This window comes from Protobothrops mucrosquamatus, unplaced genomic scaffold, assembly GCF_001527695.2.
Source record: "Protobothrops mucrosquamatus isolate PMUCROS unplaced genomic scaffold, P.Mucros_1.0 scaffold13, whole genome shotgun sequence".
In the NCBI taxonomy this organism is placed as follows: Eukaryota; Metazoa; Chordata; class Lepidosauria; order Squamata; family Viperidae; genus Protobothrops; species Protobothrops mucrosquamatus.
In genome coordinates this window covers 185867-210839 of record NW_015386400.1, presented here as the reverse complement: position 1 = coordinate 210839, position 24973 = coordinate 185867, and the positions used below count along the sequence as shown (strand labels likewise).

The window sequence follows — 24973 nt, the reverse complement described above, 5'->3', positions numbered from 1 at the left end:
TAGTCCAGAATGCAGCTGCGCGGGCGGTGATGGGAGTGACTCGTCGCTCCCATGTAACGCCGCTGCTGCGCGAGCTGCACTGGCTGCCTGTGGCCTTCCGGGTGCGCTTCAAGGTGTTGATTATCATCTTTAAAGCGCGCCATGGCATCGGACCTGGTTATCTCCGAGACCGCCTTCTGCCACAGACTACCTCTCACCGTCCGATACGCTCCCACAGAGAGGGTCTCCTCAGGGTGCCGTCAACCAGACAGTGTCGGTTGGCGACCCCCAGGGGGAGAGCCTTCTCTGTTGGAGCACCCACCGTCTGGAACGAACTACCCCCAGAGATCTGGGTGATTCCGGATCTCCCCTCCTTCCGCCGCGCCCTCAAGACATGGTTATTTCAGCTGGCAGGACTGGCCTAAGGGGTATTTTAAATTTGGTTTTTAAATAATTTTAAAATAAAAGAAAGGCCTATATTAATATTTTATTTTAACCACATTTTAAATTTGTATATTGTATTGTTATTCTGTATTAAACTGGCTGTAAGCCGCCCTGAGTCCACTAGGAGAAGGGCGGGGTATAAATGCGATTAATAAATAAATAAATAAAGGTCATATATTTCTGATATTTTGGTCAATCTGTGGGGAGGGGGGAAAAACTGCAAAGAACGAATGCTAAGGCTAAGCGACGTTTAGCGGCGGCACCCTATAAGGGCAGCCGGCTCTTTAGTGAGGCGCTTGACCGTTATCTAATTGAAAATAAGGACAAACGCAAGATCCTGGCCCACTGGACAAAGAGGACGGAGAGGAAGCTCCCTCCAATTCCCGCAGACCGCTCTTCCAACCTGATGCAGGCATGGATCAGGGGGCCTTTTCCCGTCCCTATCAGCCCAGATCGGACCATCATGGTGAGAGAAACAATAACAGGGACAGGTTCAGACAACAGGCCCAAGCAAGGCGGCCCTTTCGAGGAGCTGGGGGGCGTCCCTACCGCAGATCCAAGTGACGGCCTGGGGGGCTCCCCCATTGGTGGCCGGCTAGCCCTTTTTGCTCACAAATGGTAAGCCACCACCACGGACCTCTGGGTCCTAAATACCATCAGATTCGGCCTATCTCTAGAATTCCTCTCAACACCCCCGAACCGGTTCATTCCTTGCCCATCTCCAAAAGATCTGATCAAGAAGAACCTCACCAAGGAGGCCATCCAACACCTCCTGGACATTCAGGCTATAGAACCGGTAGAAAGAGATCAGTGGGGACAAGAATTCTATTCCATCCTATTCATAGTCCCAAAGAATTTGGGGGGGGGGGGTGGAGAGCAATACTAGATCTAAAGAGTCTGAAAAGATACCTGGAGTACAACAAATTCAAAATGCAAACCCTTCACTCAATATTAACAAGCATCAGGAAGGGGGACCTTCTGACGTCCATAGATCTGACGGAGGCCTACCTTCACATTCCCATACTTCCAGACCACCGGAGGTTCCTCAGGTTCTACTACACGGGTCAACACTTCCAATACAGGGCCCTACCCTTTGGACTTTCTTCAGCTCCCAGGGTCTTCACAAAGGTATTGGCAACAATCGCCGCACACTTGAGAACAATTCTGGTGTGCATCCAATGCTATCTGGACGACATTCTCATCCAATCATCGGTCCAGACAGCACAGTCAGACCTGGCACTGAGTCTGAAAACCCTTCAAGACCACGGGTTCTCAGTAAATTTTCAGAAGAGTCAGCTAGCACAGGGTCAATGGTCAAAGAAAGACCTAACACACAACATAAACTGGCTAGAACTCAGAGCCATACACCTGGCCCTCCGTCACTTTCACAGCGCAGTGGCGCATCGACACGTGCTCATACTCACAGACGTCAACCGACATGTCAACCGACAAGGAGGCACGCGATCCAGGGCCCTCATGAATGAAGCACAAGCGCTGGGAACCTGGGCAGAGAAAAACCTAACCTCCATCAAGGCCGAGCACATCTCAGGAGAAGCAATCGCCAGGCAGACTTCCTGAGCAGGACAACAATAGACCACTCAGAGTGGAGCCTGCACCCTGCTCTCTTCAGAGAGGCAGCAAAGAGATTCGGCCATCCAGTGTTGGACCTGTTTGCCAGTCCAAAGAATACTCAGCTTCCGAGGTTCTTCTCTCGTTTTCCAACACCAGGAGCAGAGAGAGCGGATGCACTCCGAGGCCACTGGCCAAAAGGACTACTGTATGCATTCCCACCTCTTCCTCTGATACAAGCAACCATCAGGAAGATATTGCAGGAACAGGCGGAGGTGGTACTCATTGCACCGCACTGGCCAAGACGGCCGTGGTTTGCCGATCTCGTAAACCTATCAACATCTCTACCGTGGAGGATTCCACATGACCAAATTTCCCTCAACCAGGGGTCCCTGCTACATCCAGACCCACAGTGGCTCCAACTGACTGCCTGGAGCTTGAGCGGAGCCTCCTAGAGAGAGACAACTTCTCACAAAGAGTCATTAGGACTCTCCAGGCCTCTCCAAGGCCTACAACTAACAGGATCTACCACTCCCACCCTTGAGGCCAGTCAGGTCCTGTGAGGGGAGAGGATGGAGTCAACACAAGAAAACATAGCCAAACAGCTTTCGCCTTGTCGAGACTGGGAAAGGGAGGTCCCAGGAGGAGAGGAGGAGCAAAATTGGATGACTAATCTACGGGCAGAAGACGAAGTTAACCCATTGGTGGATTCTCCATCGTCATACTGAGAAAAGGCGTTCAGGTAAGACCAACGCCCTTTTCTATGCACAATCTTGACCTTTCAATCATTCCTATGGCACCACAGAAATTAATATTTCATTCTTTGCATTTAAAGGGAAACTTAAAAGTTTATCAGTTGAAATCTTTATCATTTCCAAGATTCATATTTCAGTAAGCTGCTTCAGTAAAGAAAATGTTATTTCCAAATTAGCCATTTTAACTCCTTTCTGCCTAGTTGTTTAAATTCCTTCTAGTTTTCATCTGTAAACTTTCTGAAGTCTCAGTAATATGGGTTTACTTCCATTTCAATTATTTCCCTCAAGTATATTATTATATATTTGTTTTTCAAATTTTATAGCAAAGTAACTAAAATTCCATTTTTTCCTGGAATTTTAAGAAATTTTGTTCTTAAAACAAAAAAAATGCTTTTTACAATTGTGTATTATTATTTATTATTAGTATATGTGTTATTACTATAAATGCTTAAATCTATTTTTAAAATTTCTTAAATTAGAAGGTAAGTCCATGTATTTTGAAGATTTTTAATATCCATAAAGTGGTTAAATTAAACATCTCTGAATGTAATTAGAAAGTGAATTTGGCTGCTTTAATGTCCTTATGAAAGGCTTAGCCACTGCTAAGAACAAAAATGTTGTCTTCTCCCTGCAGGATTCCTTTTCTGGAGAAATTTGAAGGACCGGTGCATTTCACTGCAATCATTGTCTCTGCTCATTACAACTGCCATTACATATGTCATTACATATGACTCATTCTGGAAACCCATGTAATAAATATTTTTAAAAACAAAAAAAATTCATAGTAACTGCATACATATTTTCAACGTATCAAGTGATACTTAATGGTTTTAAGTTATAGTTGGTGGATATTTTGCAATGACATCAGATTGTTAGATATTTAGCTAATTTGCTGGCTAAGTTGCAATTGTCTTATTGCCAGGAAGCATGCAAACTCAATTCCATAGAAAGATTATATAAAAGTGGACTTTTTGTTTCCTAATTGAGTAGTTCTTAAAGGATTTTAGATTTCAGACCAACGTGCTTGTCTGATCAGATTATATTAAAGTCTCTAATCTAAATGTCTGTGGAGATTCTCATGATCCAGCTGATAGTTGCCACGAAGGTAGTTTTTTTCAGAAGGCCAGAACTAATCCTTCCAATCCAATTGCTTTCTAAAAAAAGCACCTTTGAGATCTCTAATCTAAACTAAAAACCACCTTTTTATTCAGTAGCAAATTGTAATTGATTGTAAAATATTCCTCGCTGCAAATAATAATTCCACTTATTTTATTCTATCCCGTTCCCTATTTTCATGCCTGTCAGAGATTTCCTTATCATTCCTAACTTTCTATTCTTCAAGGACAGAAGGGTAAGAATACTTTTCCTACTCCTATAGGAATTATTTTTCCTAGTCAGTTATATAACTAATGGAATTATCTATCATGCAAGATAGATATCTGTTTACACTAGCTATGTTGAGCTTGGCCAGTTTCCAAAAACAAGTCAGCTAGCTCAAACTGGAAATGATTACTGTTTGTTCAACTTAAGAATCTTTAGATGTGATTCAGCAAAATTGCTTTATTTAGCCTAGTGATTCAACAAAGCTGCTTATGATATATTTGGAACTATTAATAATTATTACCTCAGTTGTTCTAATGATAAAATCAGGCAATAATGCAATTTTGATTTGTTTACAATATACGTGTTGGGTGTGCATGTACATACATGTTTCCATGAATTAACTTTGATAAGTTATAAAGTAGTACGAAAAACAAAAGAGACAGCATTGATGAAGTTAGTATTATTTCTATCTAGGTTTCCACGCTCATTCCAACTTGCTAAAAATACAGCCATTGAACATTGCTTGAGGGAATAAGTCACTATATAGTGCAAAAGCGTCCGTATTTTTTTCTGGAAAATATAAAATAAATATTTAAAATACAAACATATGTTTTATTACGCAAGAATGCAATCCTCTACTTAACCAATTAATTATGTTTCAGTCAATATTTTTTCTTGATTAAACTACTTTCCTCTCACATTTACAAGTGAAGATTAGGATTCTGAGTATTTTGCTGCTTGTTTATCTTTTCCTTATCTTCTAGACATTCTTATACCACTGACAATTCTTAAATAATAAACGAAGAATTTAGAAACACCTCAAAATATACCGAATCCCCTCATCTTAAATGTATTTATGATGTGCATTTATCCTTTCCTGCCAGCTCGAGGTGTCGTATCTGCAGTGCTTTTTTTCTAAAAAAAAAAGAAAAAAGAAAAATAAGAAAAGGGGCCGGAACTCCGTTCTGGGCATTCTAGGACACAAAAAGCCCTGGGAATGCAACCAAATATAGCCATAATCCAGCGGTCAGTTGCTCGAAATGTCACTCAAGCGTTTCAAAGTGGCCCGACCGACGCATTTCAAAAGCGCCTGGTTTCCGCGACGTGATTTTGTTGGCGGTGAGGGTTGGTGGAGGGTAGTATTTGTACGATCAGGAAGGAGCTAATCTGGGTGGGTAAGACTTTTGTCCATCCTGCTCCCCTGCCACAGAAGAGACAAGCCGCAGAAGAAGCCGTCCCGCCGCCCAGCATCTCTTTGGCGTCTCCACGGGACGGAGCGGAGTGACAACATCTCCCCTCCAATCCCCGCCAGGCAAAGCCGGGAGGCGAGGGGCGGGCTAACCGGAGGCTTCGGCTACGCCCTCTAGGCGGGAAGAAAGCGGCTCGGCCATTCAGAAAGGCGTCAGCGCCGCAGCTTCCTTCCGAGGCGGGTTTGCTCCTGTCTTTTACCCGGCGTTGCCGGCGCCGCCTTCTTCCTTTTCCCCGTGAGCCTCGAGCCGGCCGGGGAGCTCGCCTTTCCCACCGCATGATGCCCGACTCCGGCGGCGGCGGCGGCGGCGGCGGCGAAGCACCCCGTCAGGGAGAGCTATCTGTTCGCGGAGCCCGCATCGCCGAAGGCTGCGTGGGGCTCCTGGACAGAGGCTTCGATAGGTATCTCGACGACCCTTTTGACGCGGACCAAAACCCTCAGGTGGTTTGCAGCATTTTCTGGGATATTTGCGTCGCATCCTGGCATCTTGGGCTGGAGGAGGGGGGGGAATAGAAGTCGTCTTTGGGGACGGATGGATGATCTTTAAATGGCTCTCCTTCCTTTCTGAGAAAAGCCTCTGCGGGAATGAAATGGTGGGTTTCAGAGGTTTTCTGGCTTACGGTTTAGCCGGTTGGAAGGGCCCCTGCCGGGTAGGTATTAAGTTTTCAAGGAAACAAGGGAAGCCAGGACTTCGCAGAAGTGCGTGATCCAGTTTTAATGTTTTTGTAATGTGAGGGAAAAACAAAAGAGTAAGCAACAGGTTGTATAAGTTGACTGTGGTTTACTGGAAGTTTAAGGTGGGATGGAAGGATGTGTGGAAGGAGGGGGGCCCTTGTGTGAGCTAGTGGAAAAACTAGAATGAACGATGCATATTCAGGTAAGACTATCAGGTCAATGAGGCTTTGAACTATTTCGGGAGCAAAGATATAAGAAAGAAAGAATGGAAAATGGAGAGGCAATGAAATGATAGGTCACATATGCAAGATGATGTGAGTAAAGACAGAAGGAAGGCCTGGAAATGTGTGATGTGAGATTTTTCTCCTAGAGGTGGAGAAATAAGGCAGTTATTTTACTTCCAAGTTACCAGAAGATGACTTGCAATACTTTTCAGGATCAAAGGACGCATTTATAAAGCCCATGAAGTTTTTCCCAAATGAATGCCTCCTAAACTTGTGGGATTTCTATTCTCAGCCTTTGCAGCTAGGGTGCTTATGGTAGAACCAGCGCTTTTTTTTCTAAAAAAAAAAAAAAAAAAGAAGGTGCGGAACTAAGGTTCCATCCCAAAAAGGTGCCGGAACTCAGTTCTGGGCATTCGATGAGAAAAAAAGCCCAGGGTAGAATTATCTCAAAGGGACCAGGCTAAGGAAAGCTGCTATTCAAGAGGAGAGAATTGGTAGCAGCTGCAGTTTGTTTCAGCTGAGCTTTATTAAGTAGGATGCAAGTCTGGTTCAATCTGGTTAGTTCCAGTATCTCAAAGTAACCTTGTGTGTGACCTTCCTTAGAAATATGTTCTTAATCAACAGAGCAATTGTTTAGGGCTGGAACATTCTTACTGGATCTATGTATAAGACAGTATTGTCTGTGCAAAAGCTTGTAGGGAAGAGGGAAAAAAAATAGATAAGTTGATTTTAAAATGCACAAAGTAAATAATTCTATCTTTGAGAATCAGATAACTAGTTGCTTCTTGTCACCTATGGCAAGTAACATGTAATATTTGCAAATCATTTTCATATTGCTCTTTGGTTTAGTAGACTAACATGTCTGATGGGAAAATTTATTACTTTAAAACTTTGCCATATGGAAATGGAAGATGATACTGGTGACTTGCTGAATTTGTTATTTTTATTCTCAGGGCATTTTGAATTTTGGAACAAGTGAGAACAAGCTTTGTTTTGATTTACGTACTACAGGAAAGGGTAAGTTTGGATTCTTATGAAATGTATAGGTTTCTAAATTTTAGAAATATTTGACAGATTGGTGGCTATGATTTACTATGTTTAAATAATATAATATTGACTTTATGATGCACAACAATATGATTACTAGATTGGAAATAACTAGTAAATAATCAGGTGGAAAAAGATAATTATTGACACACGTTGTGTTGTAATTTCTTCCTACTGATAATTTATGTAATTTTATCTTGTCATTTGTCTAGATTATTGTGATGAATGGCTGTTGCGCTGTCTTTGCAATTCTTTCAACTGTGTTGTGTGATCCTGGAAGTAAGACAACTTTAGTTTGTGTATGTATGTATATGTTTGTATATGGTTTTGCATGTTACCATAATAAGTTCCAGAGTGTTTTTTTTTTTAAAAAAACCCCATATCTTTTCCATTGGCTGATATCAAGAGATAACTTTTTCTGTCAGGTAATATTCACAGTTAACACGATTTCTGTGCTTTTTTAAAAATACTGTTAAAATTAAATTGTTCTTCAGTGAGGTATTTTTTTTATTAAAAATAAATAAGGAAGTGTTTCATTGTATTTATCCCTTTCAATAGAGGGAAGTTCTACCAGCATGCTTCTATATGCCTAAATCATTGACTACATTGATATTTCCTCATGTTTGTTCAGGGTTTTTTTTTAGTAATAATTGCAATATCTTATTGAGTTACTAACATTTATAGTTTTGGATTTTAGGTAGCTGACGAAGGAAGCCAACCTTTTCAACTAACAGTTGACCAATTAGAAGCTGCGTACCAGGGAGCCAGGGGAAAGGTAGAAATATTTTTGTTTGAACTTCATATTCTAATTTTAGATGAATACTATTTCTAATGGATTTTAACCTTTTTGGTAAAATACATCCTGCTAAAATACAAGAGAGGCAAATGTGTGGAAAAGTGGGGAATTGATTGAGAAATCTTTTTTTTTTTATTTTTACCCTTCCTGTATTGCCCCTGTTCTGCCCAGCCTGTTACCCAGCAGGCACATTTGGAATTTCTAGAATATATCATGAGTGCTTTCCCCAAATGGCTGAATATGGCCAGCCACAAAATAGGCCACTAACACAACCATACCTTCTATCTTTAGGATGATCCTTTATCTTTTTTTTTTCAAAGTGAAAGAGGATATTTGCAGACAAACTGCTATAGTGGCTGGTGGATGCTTTTCATTAAGCAGCCTTTCAGTTTGTTTTAAATTTAAAAAATATCCCAAATATCCTAAAATATAAGGTATTATAACAGGAAGCTTAGCAATCGTGTGCAGGTGTCTTGACTCATCATTCCCAATACTTCCCATAGTTCACGGAGGACCTCTGGGCTTCTGAAAAGGGCTAAAAGAAGACTAGAGCACCGCTGGAGGAAAACGAGGGATAAATCCGAACAGACAGAGCTGCTGTGGCAGAAAGAGCAGTGAAATACCATTATTTCTCCATTTTCTCTGCACCCCACAGAATGTTGCCTTGCAGACCTGTTCAAGATCACCTGGTCCCTCCTCAGACCTGAGGGCTCGGATGATCATCTCCAGGCCATGCAGGGAAATGTTTGGACGGACCCGATGGACAAAGTTGCTCTGATTCATTCTTACTTGGAACCAACCTGTGATACCAGTTCTATTAGAAGTTCCTGGGGGAAAGTCTCACCTTGTTATTTGGGAATGGTTTGATCCTGATGGACTTGAGGTGAACAGGACCCTTGATGCTGTCAGGGCAGTGACTTCTCAGTTAGAACCCTGTCCCTCCTGGCTGGTAAAACGTGGATTCAGGCGGATTCAGGCAGTGATAAATTCTTTACTGTCCGGAGGGCATTTCTAGGACCTTTCAAGAAGAGCCCTGCTTTGCCCTCTCCTCAGAAAACCATCTTTCTGAAGAATTTTTGTCCAGTTACCATCTTCCCTTTCTAGAGAAGATAGTAGAAAATGTGTGGTGGCTTGGCAGCTTCAGAGGGTCCTGGATGAACCAGATTATCTTGATCCTTTCCATTCAAGATGCATGCCTCATTATGAGATAGAAACAGCATTGGTCACACTTGTGGATGACTCTGGCATGAGCAGGATGAGAATAGTTCATCCATCCTTGCCTTCTCAGTGCCCTTTAATACCATGCACCATGGTATCCTTTTGGGTAGGCTATGAGGTTGGAATTGGGCAGTGCAGTTTTCTGATAATTTGGCTCCTTTCTCCAAGGCAGGTCCTAATCAGTGTTGATAGGGAGTGAGAGACCCAGTTTATACTGCCCCTTTATGGATTGCTCTCCGCTCCTTTTTAACATACACATAAACACACTGGGTAAGATGATCTGCCACCATGGAATGAGTATGCTGGTGATATTCAACTTCCCTCTCACGGTGCCTGAAGGCTATGGAGGTCTGGATGGGGGCATCAGGCTTCGTCTGAACCCTGGAAAGACTCTGCGGCTTTGGGTGAAGCTTTGAGTGCTGGAACTTTAACATCTTTAGCTCTGTACAACTTGGGGATCTCCTGGACTCAAAGAACAGGTGGCAGTCATGACTAGGAAAGCCTCTGCACAACTTTGTTTAGCCCCTTCCTGGATTGGGATTCCCTGCAGCCAGCCACTCAAGCCTGATCATCTCATTCTTGGGGTATTGCAACATGCTCTTGAGGGGTCTATCCTTGTAGACTATTTGGAAGCTACAGCTGGTGCAGAATGCAGATGCATGACAGTTCTTAGGTCCCTAGGATGACCCATAGTTGCCAGGTTGTTTATAGGTCCAAGGTGCTTGTTATTTGGGAATGGTTTGATCCTGATGGACTTGAGGTGAACAGGACCCTTGATGCTGTCAGGGCAGTGACTTCTCAGTTAGAACCCTGTCCCTCCTGCCTGGTAAAACGTGGATTCAGGTGGATTCAGGCAGTGATAAATTCTTTACTGTCCAGGAGGGCATTTCTAGGACCTTTCAAGAAGGAGCCCTGCTTTGCCCTCTCCTCAGAAAACCATCTTTCTGAAGAATTTTTGTCCAGTTACCATCTTCCCTTTCTAGAGAAGATAGTAGAAAATGTGTGGTGGCTTGGCAGCTTCAGAGGGTCCTGGATGAACCAAATTATCTTGATCCTTTCCATTCAAGATGCATGCCTCGTTATGAGATAGAAACACACTTGTGGATGGACTCCAGCCATCCACAACACACTTGTGGATGGACTCCAGCCAGCCACTCAAGCTTGATCATCTCATTCTTGGGGTATTGCAACATGCTCTTGAGGGGTCTATCCTTGTAGACTATTTGGAAGCTACAGCTGGTGCAGAATGCAGATGCATGACAGTTCTTAGGTCCCTAGGATGACCCATAGTTGCCAGGTTGTTTTTAGGTCCAAGGTGCTGGTTATCACTTTTAAAGCCCTTCTTTGCATGGGTCCAGGTTACTTGAGGAAATTTGCAACCATTCTTTTGGCCTTCTGAAAGGGTCTAAAGAACTGACTTGGGGCTCCAAAGGTAGTGTGTCATTCTGGAGATAATTAATGGACTAGATAAGATTTCCACCCCCCCCCGGACATCTTGCTCCCTTGTTCCCCCATCCTTTTCAATGTTAAAATAATTTAAAGTTATTTATTATTTTAATTTGTATTGATTTTTAATGATTGTAACACACCTAGATAATATGAGTCATTGTCTGGAACTGCAAATTTCAGGATTGTGAAGTGTGAACAGTTCACACAATTTTTTTAAAACCAGAATAAAATAACTAAAATTTCAGTAGCCCACTGTATATTTTTGTGGAATAGTATGTATTTTCCTTCTTTTGATTATTAAAATTATTCTCACTGTTTGAAAAAATGCCATGTATTTATTTATACAAAAAGTTTTCAGTTTTTATTTATTTTCAGTTATTCATTGTTTTTAATCTAGAATCAATTAAAAATAAAAATCCAAATGTTCTTTTTGGCTATAACTAGGTGAAAGCAATATCCATCCTTGGACTTTCTGAAATGTATGTTTTTAGCCACTGATGATAAAAGCTAAGAAGAGAAAAATGCTGCAATTTTAGATCATTTTCTTGAGTTACAGAGACTGCTGTTGCAGAAATAAATATGCATGTAAACAGTCTTATTGTTTTCCACACGTGACACTTTAATAAAGGAGGGCAGCGTTGCAGACTCCATCTGCGAGTACGCTTGGCATCATGTTGGCGTCTCCGACTATCAGTTTTTCTTTTTTCAGGGCATCCGAGTCAGAGCATTAATCCTGATCAACCCTCACAATCCATTAGGGCAGGGCTTTTCAACCAGTGGTACGGGTACCACCTGTGGTACATTGGCACCTGGCAGGTGGTACGCGACCATCTTAGAAAAATGGTAGCGGGGGAGGGGAATGAGCTGAACCGGTGGCAGCACCGCACAAGCCTGAGCGAGAGATGGCTGGAGCTGCAGGGCTGTCAGGGCTCAGCGGAAGCGCCAGGATCAGTGTCGCTTTCCAGCTGATTGGTGCTTTGGGGCTGTCAGGACTCAGTGGAAGCGCCAGGATCAGTGCCAGGCTCCAGCTGGACCTCGGCGCTGATCCTGGTGCTTCTGCTGAGCCCAGAAGAAGCGCCGATTAGCTGGAATGTTGCAGCATCTCCAGGGTCTTGTGATTTACATTCAGATGCTTGGCAACTGATTCATATTTATGACAGTCACAGTGTCCCAGGGCCATGCGAAGTGACCAAAACCTGCTGCAACCACCCAACAGACGGGGGGGAATAAAAACCAAACACCCTCCCACCCCACCCCCCGTTGCCAATCCTCAACAGAAATGCTCACAACAATAAAAACCTCGGACAGGAGGAAGAACGCCGCCAGGCAAACAGGCAGGTGTCTTACTTGGTTGTGGCTTGGGGGACACTTTTTTCAGTGCCATTGTAACTTTGAACAGTCACTAAGCAAACTGTTGTAAGTCGAGGACTACCTGTTCTTTATTACTTTTTTTCCTTTTTTTTTGGTCAAGTTTTTGACACCTTGCTGGTGGTACTCAGATGTTGCCATATCCTAAAAGTGGTACAATGGGTGAAAAGGTTGAAAAGCCCTGCATTAGGGGACATTTACCCAGCAGAGTTACTGAAAGAATGTCTAGAGTTTGCGCACAGGTTTGCGTCCTAGTGCTATTTATTTAGGCTTTAATTTTCCATAGTGCATTATTTCAGTTATGAAAATGATTTTGGCAATTTCCCTTCATTTGGCAAGTGTTAAATAAGGTTATTTGGTCTGCTTAGGAAGTATATTGGGGCAAGAATTTGTCTTCTAAGATACACGTTTTGGGGAAAAAATTAAGAATTCTTCAATAACTAATTTATGAAAACGTAACAGTGATTATTAATGTATGCATTGCTAGGGCAAAGTTAGTCTGGTTAAAACTCAAATGCCTGGTGTATGTATGCATATGTCAGAAATTGAGTAATGGTCATTGCCAAAATCAATAGTAATGCCATTGTATAATATATTAAACTCTAGATTTCAGAAGTATTTTGATAGCAATTTATGAATTGGGGATTGAGAAAAGCTTCTAATTTTAAAATTAGAAATTTAAAAATATTTTAAAACCAGTAAATAGAAAGCTATATGGTATATGAGTAAATATATCTATATCTTTCCCAAAGAAGGGCGTTTTGTTTAAAACAAAAACAAAAATAAAAGTTTCCAGTTGCCTCATTTTATTGCAGCATATTCAAATAGTTAATTATCTTTGGATATGTTATTATAATGTTCATTTAATTTATACACTATACCTTTAAATATGTCCACAATTCTTAGTCTTCCTTCCAACTAAACTTTCTTGATTTATAGTCAGAGAGACCAAAAAAAGAGGAAACAAACAGAAAGATCACTAGTACAAAAAGTAGATTTGTTTCTGTTACTATTATAAACTTTCGGTAGCTTTTATCGGTCCGTAACGCGACGTCTGATTTAGTTCGTTGATTACTTAGCGAAATTTAATAAGTCTTTATAGATACCTTATTACCAAGATGTACGACATATTATGATGGAAGGTAGAAAGTTACTAAAATAAAATTTAAATCGTCGATCTAATCTTATCGAATTTTTATTTCAGAGCTTTTTAAGGCTCAAGATTAGTGTTTTTCCATCCATATGTCTTTATAAATATGGGACTGCATTTGACATTAGAAATAAAATTCTTAAGTTAACAGAATGTTTCCAAGAAACAGTTTTTAGAAAACCTAAGTAGCTGTTGATACATTTCCAGAAATTCAGGAATATTTCTATCAGTAGTAGACTTATGAATGTCTGTGAATATTAGAATTAAGAATTCAGTTTGTTATGTATGTTGTGGCTTTCACCATAAAATGTAAGAGTTTCCTAGGGTGCTTGAGTGTTTTTAAATAAGTTTTTAATACTAGACTTACAAATAATATGTTAAGAACTACTACAGTAATGAATCCACAAATCAAATGAATACTTGAAGACTTTAAAGAGTTCTTACATATTTTTCTGTATATAGGTATGAGTTACATATAATAATGGATGAAATTTACATGCTATCAGTATAGTGATACCACATTCACAAGCATCCTTAGCTTAAAGAGGTAAGGACACCCTTTCTAAATATTTAAGATATGTATACATATGTGTTTCCATATTCATAAATAGTTTTTATGTCTCCAAATGTGTCAAGCCTACAAGATAGATTATGTCAGGAAACAAATTCCACAGGAAGCCTAGAACTATACTTTATTGAGACAGGCTATAGCAGTGGTGGCGAACCTATGGCACGCGTGCCAGAGGCGGCACTCAGAGCCCTTTCTGTGGGCACGCGCGCCGCTGCTGCCATCAGCTCGCGCAGGTCCATTAGGCCGCTGCCGCCGCCCAGAACAGCAGCCCCACCCAGCACAAAGGAGGCAAAGCGGCCAACTAGAAAGTCAAGTAGAGGTGGTAGAGCACGCCCACACCCAAAGGCCACTCTGAGCAGGGAAAGCCAGATCCCCATCGGCGCCATGGCCCCCCAGTCCCAGCTAGGATTGCGTGCCTTCCCCCATCTATGCTGGGCCTCCTGCCCACCGCCCCACCCGCCAGAGACCCCCTGGATCTTCCCCAACCCTGCCTGGCCCCCATAGGCATCGCCCCCCCATGAGCAACATCGAGGTGGCCATGCGCACCCCAGCCACGCCCACCCAGTCTGCCATGACAACTGCAGCCATGCCCACCCAGTGGGCCACGCCCCCATGCCCCCCCAAGGGCACCACAATGCTGATGAGGCCCTGGCACTTTGCGATAAATAAGTGGGTTTTGGGTTGTGGTTTGGGCACTCTGTCTCTAAACGGTTCGCCATCACTGTTCTAGGAGATTCTGATTTTATTTATTTTCTCCTCAGGAGACAGGTTCCAGCTCAGATAGTGATCTTAGTTTATCTTCAATTGTTTTCTTAAATCAAAGTAGTGGTTCAGATGATTCTGCCAGAGATGGAGAAGGAGGCTTGGAACAGTCATTAACTTCCCTTGAGCTGTGTGACTTGCTTCCTGAGGATCCAAGGTCATGTTATACATAAACTCATAAATGTTTACATTTTCATTTTTCTAAATTTATGGAAAATATTTAATTCAAGGCAAGTGTTTTCTTACAATGCTTGCAAAGGTTTTTATATAAAATCAATAAGTGCTGAACATTTGAATTTTTTCTAATTAAAACATAGTTCATGCTAATTAAGAAGACCCATTGATATAGTCAGATATTTCTGTTTGATATACCTTTTATCTGATTTGATCATAAGATTTTGAAGGCAATTTGTAAGGTTATTAAAATAGAATTAGCAATTGAAACTGAAACAGCAATAACACAAATCATACCAGCAAAGGGGAAAATGTAAGATGCTTAAGATCAAACATGGGCATTTGTATTTAATGTTATGGTATTCATGTGGTTTTTATGTTTCATTATTGATATTGATTTACTTTTTGATTGTGAGCTGCCCTATGTTTAGTACAGTATAAGATGGGTGGCTATATAAATGGAATGAATGAATGAATGAAAGAAAGAATGAATAATTTTATCACCTAGTCCAGGGATCTTCAAATTTGGCCCTTTTATGACTTGTGGACTTCAACTCCCAGAATTCCACAAGTCATAATAGGGCCAAGTTTGAAGACCCCTGACCTAGTCCAAAGCCTAGAAGGGAAGGAGGAGACCTTTGTTTCTTAGGGAGGAGATCATATGTTCTAGGAGATTCTGATTTTATTTATTTTCTCCTCAGGAGACAGGTTCCAGCTCAGATAGTGATCTTAGTCTATCTTCAATGGTTTTCTTAAACCAAAGTAGTGGTTCAGATGATTCTGCCAGAGATGGAGAAGGAGGCTTGGAACAGTCATTAACTTCCCTTGAGCTGTGTGACTTGCTTCCTGAGGATCCAAGGTCTAACATCTATCGCCTTTACTTTGGCAGTTCCTATGAATCTGAACTTGGCAATGGAACTGTTTCCGAAATGGTAACTTTTACACTTTGCTTAATTGCTTGTTTTCCCATTGATTTAAAAATCATACAATTGATTTGGAAGGGATATTTAATTTATCCAAATAAAATTCAGATTTTCTTTTTTGGAGTGGTAAAATAAATAAAAATAATTCCGTGTGTATAAAATCAGCAGAAGTAAATTTGAGTTTGCTTTTCTGGATCAGTACTTGATCAAAGAATTTTGTATTCCACTCAACACTTTGCATTGTTGGGACCAAAAAGTTGCATATTTTAAAAATCAGTAGACCTTTTTGTATTTGCACTTTTCCTCCTCAGCTTCTATTTCATTTTAAAAAAGAAAGCAAGCTCCACATTGAATCTGTTTCCCTGAATTGTTGATTGAAAAATGCTGTAACATAGAACAGTAATTCAGATAAAGAACATACAGTATATCAAATAGTAATAATAACAACAACAACAACAACAACAATAATAATAATAATAATAATAATAATAATAATAATAATAATAATAATAATAATAATAATAAAGTTGGGGGGGGACCTTGGAGGTCATCGAGTCCAACCCCCTGCTCAGGCAGGAACCCCCAATTCCTGGGCCACGGTCTACTGGGAACCGGGCCGCTGAAGCAGCAGATGAGCATGCAGTGCTCCATTTGCATAAGCAGCAGGCATGCACACGAAACCATCCCTCCCCCCCCACTGCCACGGTCTGTCCACAGACCCAGAAAGGTTAAGGGCCACTAAAATAGGATTGGTCTTTTCCTAGATGTTTGTGCTATGCAATGAAAATAAAAAAAACTATACAAAAACTGTGATAAAAATATGGATATCACTATGTATACGATACTAGTTATCCAAACTAGTAAGACAATGTGATATTATGATCCCCATTAATTATATTAGCACCTTTAAGTGCACATATAGTACTAATACAAATAACTTTCATTATAGACTTTTAAGTAAATTTAAAATCTTGATCAACAATCTTTTCTAGCCATCACATAGTTCTATCCAACTCTTTTATATCTTTTCATAGAAGAAATAAATAAGTTGTTCTGGTTGACCGCCTACAGTTGCTTTATGTTTTGGGCAAAGTGGTGAGAAATTAAGGAAGTGAGTTGTTTCTTCTTGTCTTTCATTGTTTTTCCTATTCTTTTTGTCCTAATGCACTCTCTGATATTTCTGAATATGTTCAAATTATCCCGTCTCAGAATGCTCCTCTGTTTCCTATCCTGCAATTTGCAAACTCAGCTGATCCTACTCTTTTCCTTCATTACTTTTTTTGTAATAGGAGCTGACCTTTGGTATTGTAGTGCCAAACCACATCAAAACATTGCAAATCTCTTCTAGAAGACTCATCCTGGAATGAGACAACCCTAACCTCAGAATGGTCAGATTAGTACACTCTGGGAGAAGAACGGAGTTCTGTTTTGGAAAACAGAACATTTAGGCACTAGAACATTTAAGATTTACATTTTTTTGCTTAACTATTTCCTGCAAAGGAATATAAATATAATATATTTATATAAATATAAATCACATATTCATATTTTAATTATTTTGCTTAAAAATGAGTAGTTGGATAAAACATTTCTAAAAGCTTGTCTTACTGAATATTCATTATGGTAAAACTTTTATTGAGATATTAATAACTTAAATGACAGGGCTAACTGTTTTTATGTATAACTTTCCCCTTCTCTCCATAGAGTTCTCAGTGTTTTTTAGGATCAAACTCCATAAACCATGAATTAACCAGCGTAACTCTGAAGGATTTAGTATCTTCTCAACCTTCAACCTTAAGAACCACTTTACAGGAAGGTTTCCAAGAATTTAATCAAGAACAGATAGAACAACTCAGGGCAGAAATCAATGCCATCAAAGCTAACTACAAAAGCATGAACGGAGTAGGTGAAAAATTATAATTTTCTTCTCATAGAAATATTTTTAGATATGGTGTTACTAACTTTGAGTCTGTAATTACAGTAAAACCATGGCCTAAACTATGTTTTCACAGCTTCAGTTTATAAACATGTTATCTTAGTTCAGACATTAAAACAAGCATTTATGATTGAGCATTTGTTACTCATAAAGATTCAAATTAGTGTAATGTATTGATCCAATAAGAATTAGAAGGTCTAAGAATAGAAAAGGATGTTTTACAAAGTTGCAAAATTGGAATGTCTTTGAAGTGAGGGAAGAGGAATTGTCTGCCTTTTAATGTGGCTTTAATTTTTTCTTTCCTTCTGGATCAAATTATTTGTTCCTTTGTTTTTCTTCTCTACTTTCCCTTTCTCTTCCCAGTACAACATCTTTCTACATATCCTATCTCAATACAGCTTTCTTCCTTTTCTTTGTCTCTGCTGAAATGAGGAAGAGGAATATGTGTGTATTTGTATGGCTGTATGACAATGAGAACAAAAAATTAATATTTGTAATTAATTGACATCACCTAGCTGACACTGACAGCTATCCAAGATCATATCTGGTTAATAACTGAAACGGATACTGGGAGCTTCACAAATATTCCATGTTATTTCATTGTTTCCAAGGAAATAACATGGACTGTTTATGAAGTCACAAAGAATCAGGGTTTACTCAAAGAATTTCTTTTTAATTTTAATTATTATTTTTGTATTCACCCTTCTTTTGGGGAAGGGAGTTAAGAGTAGCTCTTGGCAGGCATATATACATATACATGTGCAAATGTATCACAAGCATATATTTTCTCCATGATTGCTATTCAGCTAGAGTTGTCAACCCTAATTTGATAAGATGGACAAGCTGGCTATTGCACAGGAATTATTTCATAACTGTGAGTTTGTCAACAAATATCCTGTCACATCAGGCCATCATATAGAATTCTCAGAAATGTTCAGAGGGAGTATTGAGTAATCCCACCTCAGCTGCCCATTTCACCTGGTCTCACAACTTTACTTTAGCCCACGTTGTCCATCTGTCCTAGTTTTTAAATTGGTTCTCAGTGTAAGAGCTAAGATGACAAAAGTACACAGATATTCAAAGAACAACTATTCATTGACTATTTTTCAACATTTAACCCTTATCTGGGCTAATAATCCAAGATACTTTTCAGCCTAAGACAAAGAATAAAATACACATTTCCCACTTCCTTTCAAAAATATCCAACCAGATTGCCTTGTTAAAGTAAGATTCAGCTACCAGTTGGAGTACCACTTACCTCTGAATATCTACCAGAAATAAATGCCTTACTCTATATCAGACATGTCAAACACAAGGCCCGGGAGCCGGGTGCGGCCCGCGAAGTGGTTTCATGTGGCCCACGAAGCCATCCTGGAAACAGTGAGGGAACGGCCCCCGCTGTCTTGGCCCTGGCCCAGTCCGGCTGGGAGCCAATGTACAATTTTGTGGTGGCCATCTATGCTGAAACGCATTCAATCTTAGCTCCACAAGACTGTCTGGAAACAGTGAGGAACCAGCCCCTGCCGTGTTGGCCCTGCCCCCTGGGTGCATGCTGGGGAGGTGTTATCCTTTATGAGGAATGAAGAAATGGACCATGCCTTGGCGCTTGCCCCGGTCCCACCCCCTTCTGCCAGAGACCCTCAGATCTGTCCCAGGCCCCCACAGGCACCCTTGACGCGAACGATGTAGAGCTGGCCATGCCCACCCAGTAGGCCACACCCACTCCATCCACGCCCACCCAGTAGGTCGCACCCACCCTGGCCACACCCACCTGGCCCCCCAAGGGCAACTGCAATGCTGATGCGGCCCTCAATGAAATTGAGTTTGACACCCCTGCTCTATATAATGATGAGACTGGTTCTTTTACTATATATTTTCAATTCCTAGCCAACCTCCCAAATATAATATTTCTAACATGCTCATCTCCAAGCAGGAATGTTATTTTTTTCTGTAGCTCTATAAAATTCAAGTATAATTATCTATATTGCTCTAGCACTCACTGAAAATGGGAGTGACTGCATCAGTGAAATGGTGCTGATAATGGTAAAATACATTTTTAAAGGTGGGGCACTTCTTAAATAAATGCTAAAAGAAAAAGGAAAGCATGGTTTGGCTGCAAGTGCCTTGACTGTAGTGCTACTGAATCACTACAAGATCATTTAGTGTCACTTTTATTATCATTATGGTAGCTCAGGATAAAATGTTTAGCAACTTGCTATCTCTAGTATAAACCTGGATTTGACTATAACATTTGGAAAATATACTCTGTCTTAAAACCATGTTTGGTAGAATCTTCAAGCTCAGTTGTCATTATCAGGCGAATAAAAAATTTAGTTTTTTTTAAATTTATTTAAATTTTACATTTTTAATACGTTAAAATATTTTTCCTTAATTTATTTTCCAGGAGGAAGGCGCTACTTGCATGTCATCAGTAACCAAGAGAACTTTAAATATTACTCAGATTCATCTATTGGCTGCTCTTGAAAGTACAAAGCCATCCACTAGTCAAGAAGACTGGAATAAGTTTGCTGAGCTGTAAGTATCTGAGGAACATATGAATTATTCTTTTTAATGTTGTCTGTAAAAATTCTGGAAAACTGATTAATTTACTCTATTTCAAAAAGATCAGAAACATATTTAAGGATCTTAAAATTCACAGAAAAATATGCATATATTCATACACATACGTGCAAGGACAGACACCAACTCTTGTATAGCTTTTCATCCTGTAAAATTGTTTTCATGGTTGCACAGATTATGATCACTGTTTATTATACAATATATATAGATTCTGTGTTTTGTGCAAGGTTTGACTAGAATGTTTCAGAGACTCTAGGCAAGGGGACAATCTTCCTATCAATTTCTCTTGTATACACATTCAAAAGATGTTCCCATTGGATTCTCTTCCACTCTCAGAATAGCAGAACTATGAAGAACGTTTTCTTTCTTAACATTTGTCATTTGTACCTTCAATCATTTTTGGCTTTATTCTACAACTCGCATTCTTTCTTTTTGCCCTTGGGATTTGTGTGTGGGTTTTTTTTAAATTACATGTGGACTTTGTCTTTCATCTGTTTTGCTTAGGGCCTCAGAAGTGGAGTAGAAAGTGCTCTAGTGGCACTGAATTAATAATGAACAGACATTCCAGCTGTATTTTATACCTTATTGACTATTGTTCATTTGCAAAGCTTTGTTTGTTCCAATACCAAGAATACTTGTTTGGTTCATGGTTCTGATTCTGTAGCATTGTCAGTGGATCTAACTAAGTTGATATTATCTAGTTAAGTTTCAGCAAATTCCATCCTCAAGAATGTTCTCATAATTATTGGTGGAACATATAATAATTTCATTCCATTGCTGTTAAAGTTTTGGATCTCAGTGATAGTAAAATGCAACAAATCCTTGGCCATTAATTTTAATGAGAATGGTGTTATTCACTTAGTTTTTAAGTATTTATATTAGATTTAATATACAAATAAAACATAGATAAGTAATCAAGATTTTAAATCTACTGTACCTCCAAAATTGAAATCCAGAATTTGAAAGTTAGATTAAAGATGCCCATGCACCCCTATCAATGCTATTACTATTAGGAAAAGGATCCTACCGATATGTGAGCTGTGAATATCCTGGTTCTGTGAAACTAGAAACTATAGAACTGAAAAGTCCATTAAAGCCATGAGGTCTAGTTCCCTGCTTAGTACAGGAATCCAGTTGAAGCATCCAGGTATATGACTTTCTATTTCCCTATCTATGGTCCGACTAAATCCAGTGGATGTAAGTCTTTTATCAGCCCATGTTTTGGACTGTTGTTAAAAAGTTTTTTTTCTCCCAAGATTCAGTTTAAATCTACTTTCCTATAGCTTAAATATATTATTTCTGTATTCTTGGGGGGGGGGAGGGGCAGAGAGCAAGACTTGGCTTTCTTCTGGTGACAGCCTTTCAAGTATTTGGCTAGTAGTGTTATATCCCCAAGAACTGGACCAAACTGGATATCAACTATCCTGTAACTCTGCACTTGATTTCTGTTTTCTGCGGTTTGCATTGTCTCTGTTAAATCTTCTGATATCTGCTATCTTCATTTTACTAAATAGCCATAAATGAATCTTAACATTTTATCATTGCTCTAGCCCAGTGATGGCAAACCTTTTAGAGACCGAGTGCCCCAAAAATGGGCCCGCCCCCGCTCCACCCCTGCCCCGCCCCCACCCCAACTGCCTGCAGGACCACTAATCGCCTGCAGGGTCCGCCGCAGATCGCCCAGGCAGCCCAGCAGCGTCTTGCCGGCTATGCCCTCTGACCGTGCCCTGCAGCATCAACTGTGCGCAATGGGGCTGAGGGCAGAGTCTTTTCTACGCTGCCTGGCTGCCATGTCCTTGACTGCGCTGCTCTGTGTAGGCCATGCTCGGGCGCTGAGAGGAGGTCCCCCCGACGAGTGACAGGTCTCAGTAGAATTATTAAGAAATGTACGTATTTTTTTTAGTCTCGTATGATAAGTCGACATTGAGAGTAAGAAGTATAACAATGACTCGTTAACACGGAATAATTAGTCGTTCAAGGCAACGAATCACGGATATATTATCACTGAGACTCACGACCTTATAAGACTTTGATATTCTGAGTAAACTCAGAACTCATATGAGAGGCAAACACTGCTCAGATGTTCTCTTAAATATTAATGGTTTCATATAAGCAGCTTGTCTTCTTCAGTTCTGGACTCTTTTGAATCCTCTTTCAAGCTGGGATGATGAGTAAAACCATAGAAATGCTTGGAGCCAGACTCTGCTCTGCTATTCCTGTGAGGAGAGCTTTGGTTCCCTTCATTCACAGTTGCTATTTAGGGATGACAGACAGTTATATCTCTACCATACAGGTAGTCCTCAAATGCAGGCCAGTTGCCAAGTACCCAAAATATGGTAAAGTGACTACAGGGGCTGGCAGAATTTTGAGCCTGGGTCATAGGTAGTCCTAGGGAAATCTGCCAGAACTCCAGTCCTAAATCGAGGCGACTTGTATAATATTCTAGCTTTCAGCTCAGATATTTTTTTAAAGTATCAGCCCTTTTCTTTGTAACGTACAATAATTTTGATTATTATTTTATGTTATTATATTTTTACTATTTATTTTTTAATATTAATTATAATGAAATATTTTTATCTACTCTGGATTTCTCAGTAGAAGCTGGAAAAAAACAGTAGAAACATTTCTGTGACTTTCAAAATGCTAAACCAATTAATTAAAAATAACCTTGGACTGGGTTTAACCTGAACCATTTACTTCATACAGCATATTCTTCGTACTAATATGCTCCTGTTTTCTTTCTTTTCTTTTCATTCTTTTTCAAGTTATGAAAGTTTTCAAAATCCAAAGAGAAAAGAATCCAGTGGAGCAATTTTCAAACCAGGACAAAAAGTAACGTTAGCGTAGCTGCTGTTAAAGTAGTAGTAATCATGCTTACTAGTAATTTTCTGGCAAAGTGTTTATTTGTTAAACTGTATCTATGAACAGTCTCTGTTACTATTAACATTATAAAGAACATTTGTTTACTTGTTAAATTTTATCTATCAATAGTCTGTTACTGTTAATATGACAAAGAACATTTAATTATTAATTATTTCATGATTATTTTGCATCATTATTTTCAAAGTATGTTTTACTGAAAACTATTAAAACCTTTTGAAATATTACCTTTAATTTGTATTTAGTTTTTTTCTTCTGAGGGGTTGGGAATTTTGGCTTAGTCATTCTCTTGCTCTAAAATTAAGCAATTTAACAATTGGCAGCCTTCTTTGAATAAATAGACTTATTGCATTTAAACAAATGTGTAACTGAAAGCCTAATTGTTTATCAATATTGGGAAAAAATATTCTAAGCAATGGCTTTCTAAATCAACTCACCAATTTTTGTAGAGGGCAGATTATTGTAATGGAAGACTTTGAATAATGCTGAAAAACTGACTCATCCAAGAGTGAGGCATCTGACAGATCTTGCTGACAATTTCATTTTTCAAATGAAAATAAATTTAGTCCTGTTTATCAGGGAATAATTGGTATGTATTGAAATTATCAGGCTCTTTGGATGAAAGCAGTTATGCCATGTTGGTAGCTCAGAACAATTGGAGAAGAAAATCTGAGAACTGAGGAAAACAGGTTTGAATGAATCAAAGTGAAGAGTGATAACATACTGCAATGTACTTTGGAAATCTAAAAGAAGAAGAACAAGGCGAATAGGGCTAAGAGAGTCTGGAAAATGATACATGGAAGCAGAGATACAAATGAGCTCCATGCAATCTCCCTCAGATAGGTGCTCTGGGTGGTGTACAATGCAATCAATATGTAAACAACATAAATTAACATTAAAATATTAAAATCAATTTAAGATTAAAAATGTTTAAAACTACATAACATTATAAAATTTCAAAACATCCAAAATTTCAAAAACGGGACAGCTTCTGATGGAGTCAGCCAGCTGCACAATTGCATGGTCCCCTGTGCCCCCACGCAAGTCTGTGATTTATTACAATCTAAAAGGCACCTTCAAACATAAAAAGAGTTAATAGTTTTTTTATTGGTTATAGCCAGACAGATAGAAGGTTCTAGAAAACAGGAAAGGATTTGAATATTGCTATATGAAAAAGCTGGTTGCCACAAAGTAAATCACTATAATGCATAAGATGATTTATATCTACTTTCATCTAGTGGAAACAATAATGCATAAAAATTTCTACTACCCAATTCCTGGTTTCTGGATAATATAATTAAATACAATTAAATGTTTTTGCTTCTATACATACTCTGCAATATTGTTAATTCTTAATTGTTAATAAAGTTTTAAAATTGTTTGGTTTTTATTTCATAAATCTTCACCAAAACATAAACAAGCTATATTTAGCTTTCGGACAAATCTCCCGAAGGATGCTAGTGGTATCAGCATTACTTGTGACACTGTACCTCCACAGGATGTAAATTTATGTCAGTGTCTTATTTCAAGCATGGAGCCAATTATTTCTGCACAACAGCATCTGTATCTGATGTAACCAGCAAGTCAGCATCCCATGACTAAATCCCTGTATCTCACACACTGTTCATGTGATAGGACAAACCCTAAATTCAGTTTCTCAGTATTTATTTCAGTCAGTAGATACTGGCATGCTTTCTTGTCCTTTCACTGATCTAATGGCCTATGCTCTTCTCAATTGACCTAACCAACTGACCGTGAATAACCTTTCCATTGCTAGCTATTAATTTTTCTCAAAAATTAGCTTATTAACTCATGCAGGCACTCATTTATATTGTTGCCTTTTTTATAATCAGTCATTGAAAAACAATTCTAATTAATATCAAGAATCCACTGATACAACT

The 24973-nt window shown here is 39.4% G+C and overlaps 1 protein-coding gene across 1 annotated transcript in view; it reads left to right on the top strand.

Moving 5' to 3' along the window:
- PEX1 (peroxisomal biogenesis factor 1) overlaps positions 1-23297 on the top strand; it is a 61744-nt gene extending 38447 nt beyond the window's left edge. The window contains exon 24 of the mRNA XM_015810634.2: positions 22958-23297. Within this exon, the coding sequence (XP_015666120.1) occupies positions 22958-23039 (82 nt within the window). The 3' untranslated portion in view covers positions 23040-23297. The remainder of the gene's footprint in view (positions 1-22957) is intronic.
- Positions 23298-24973: the final 1676 nt, after the last annotated feature.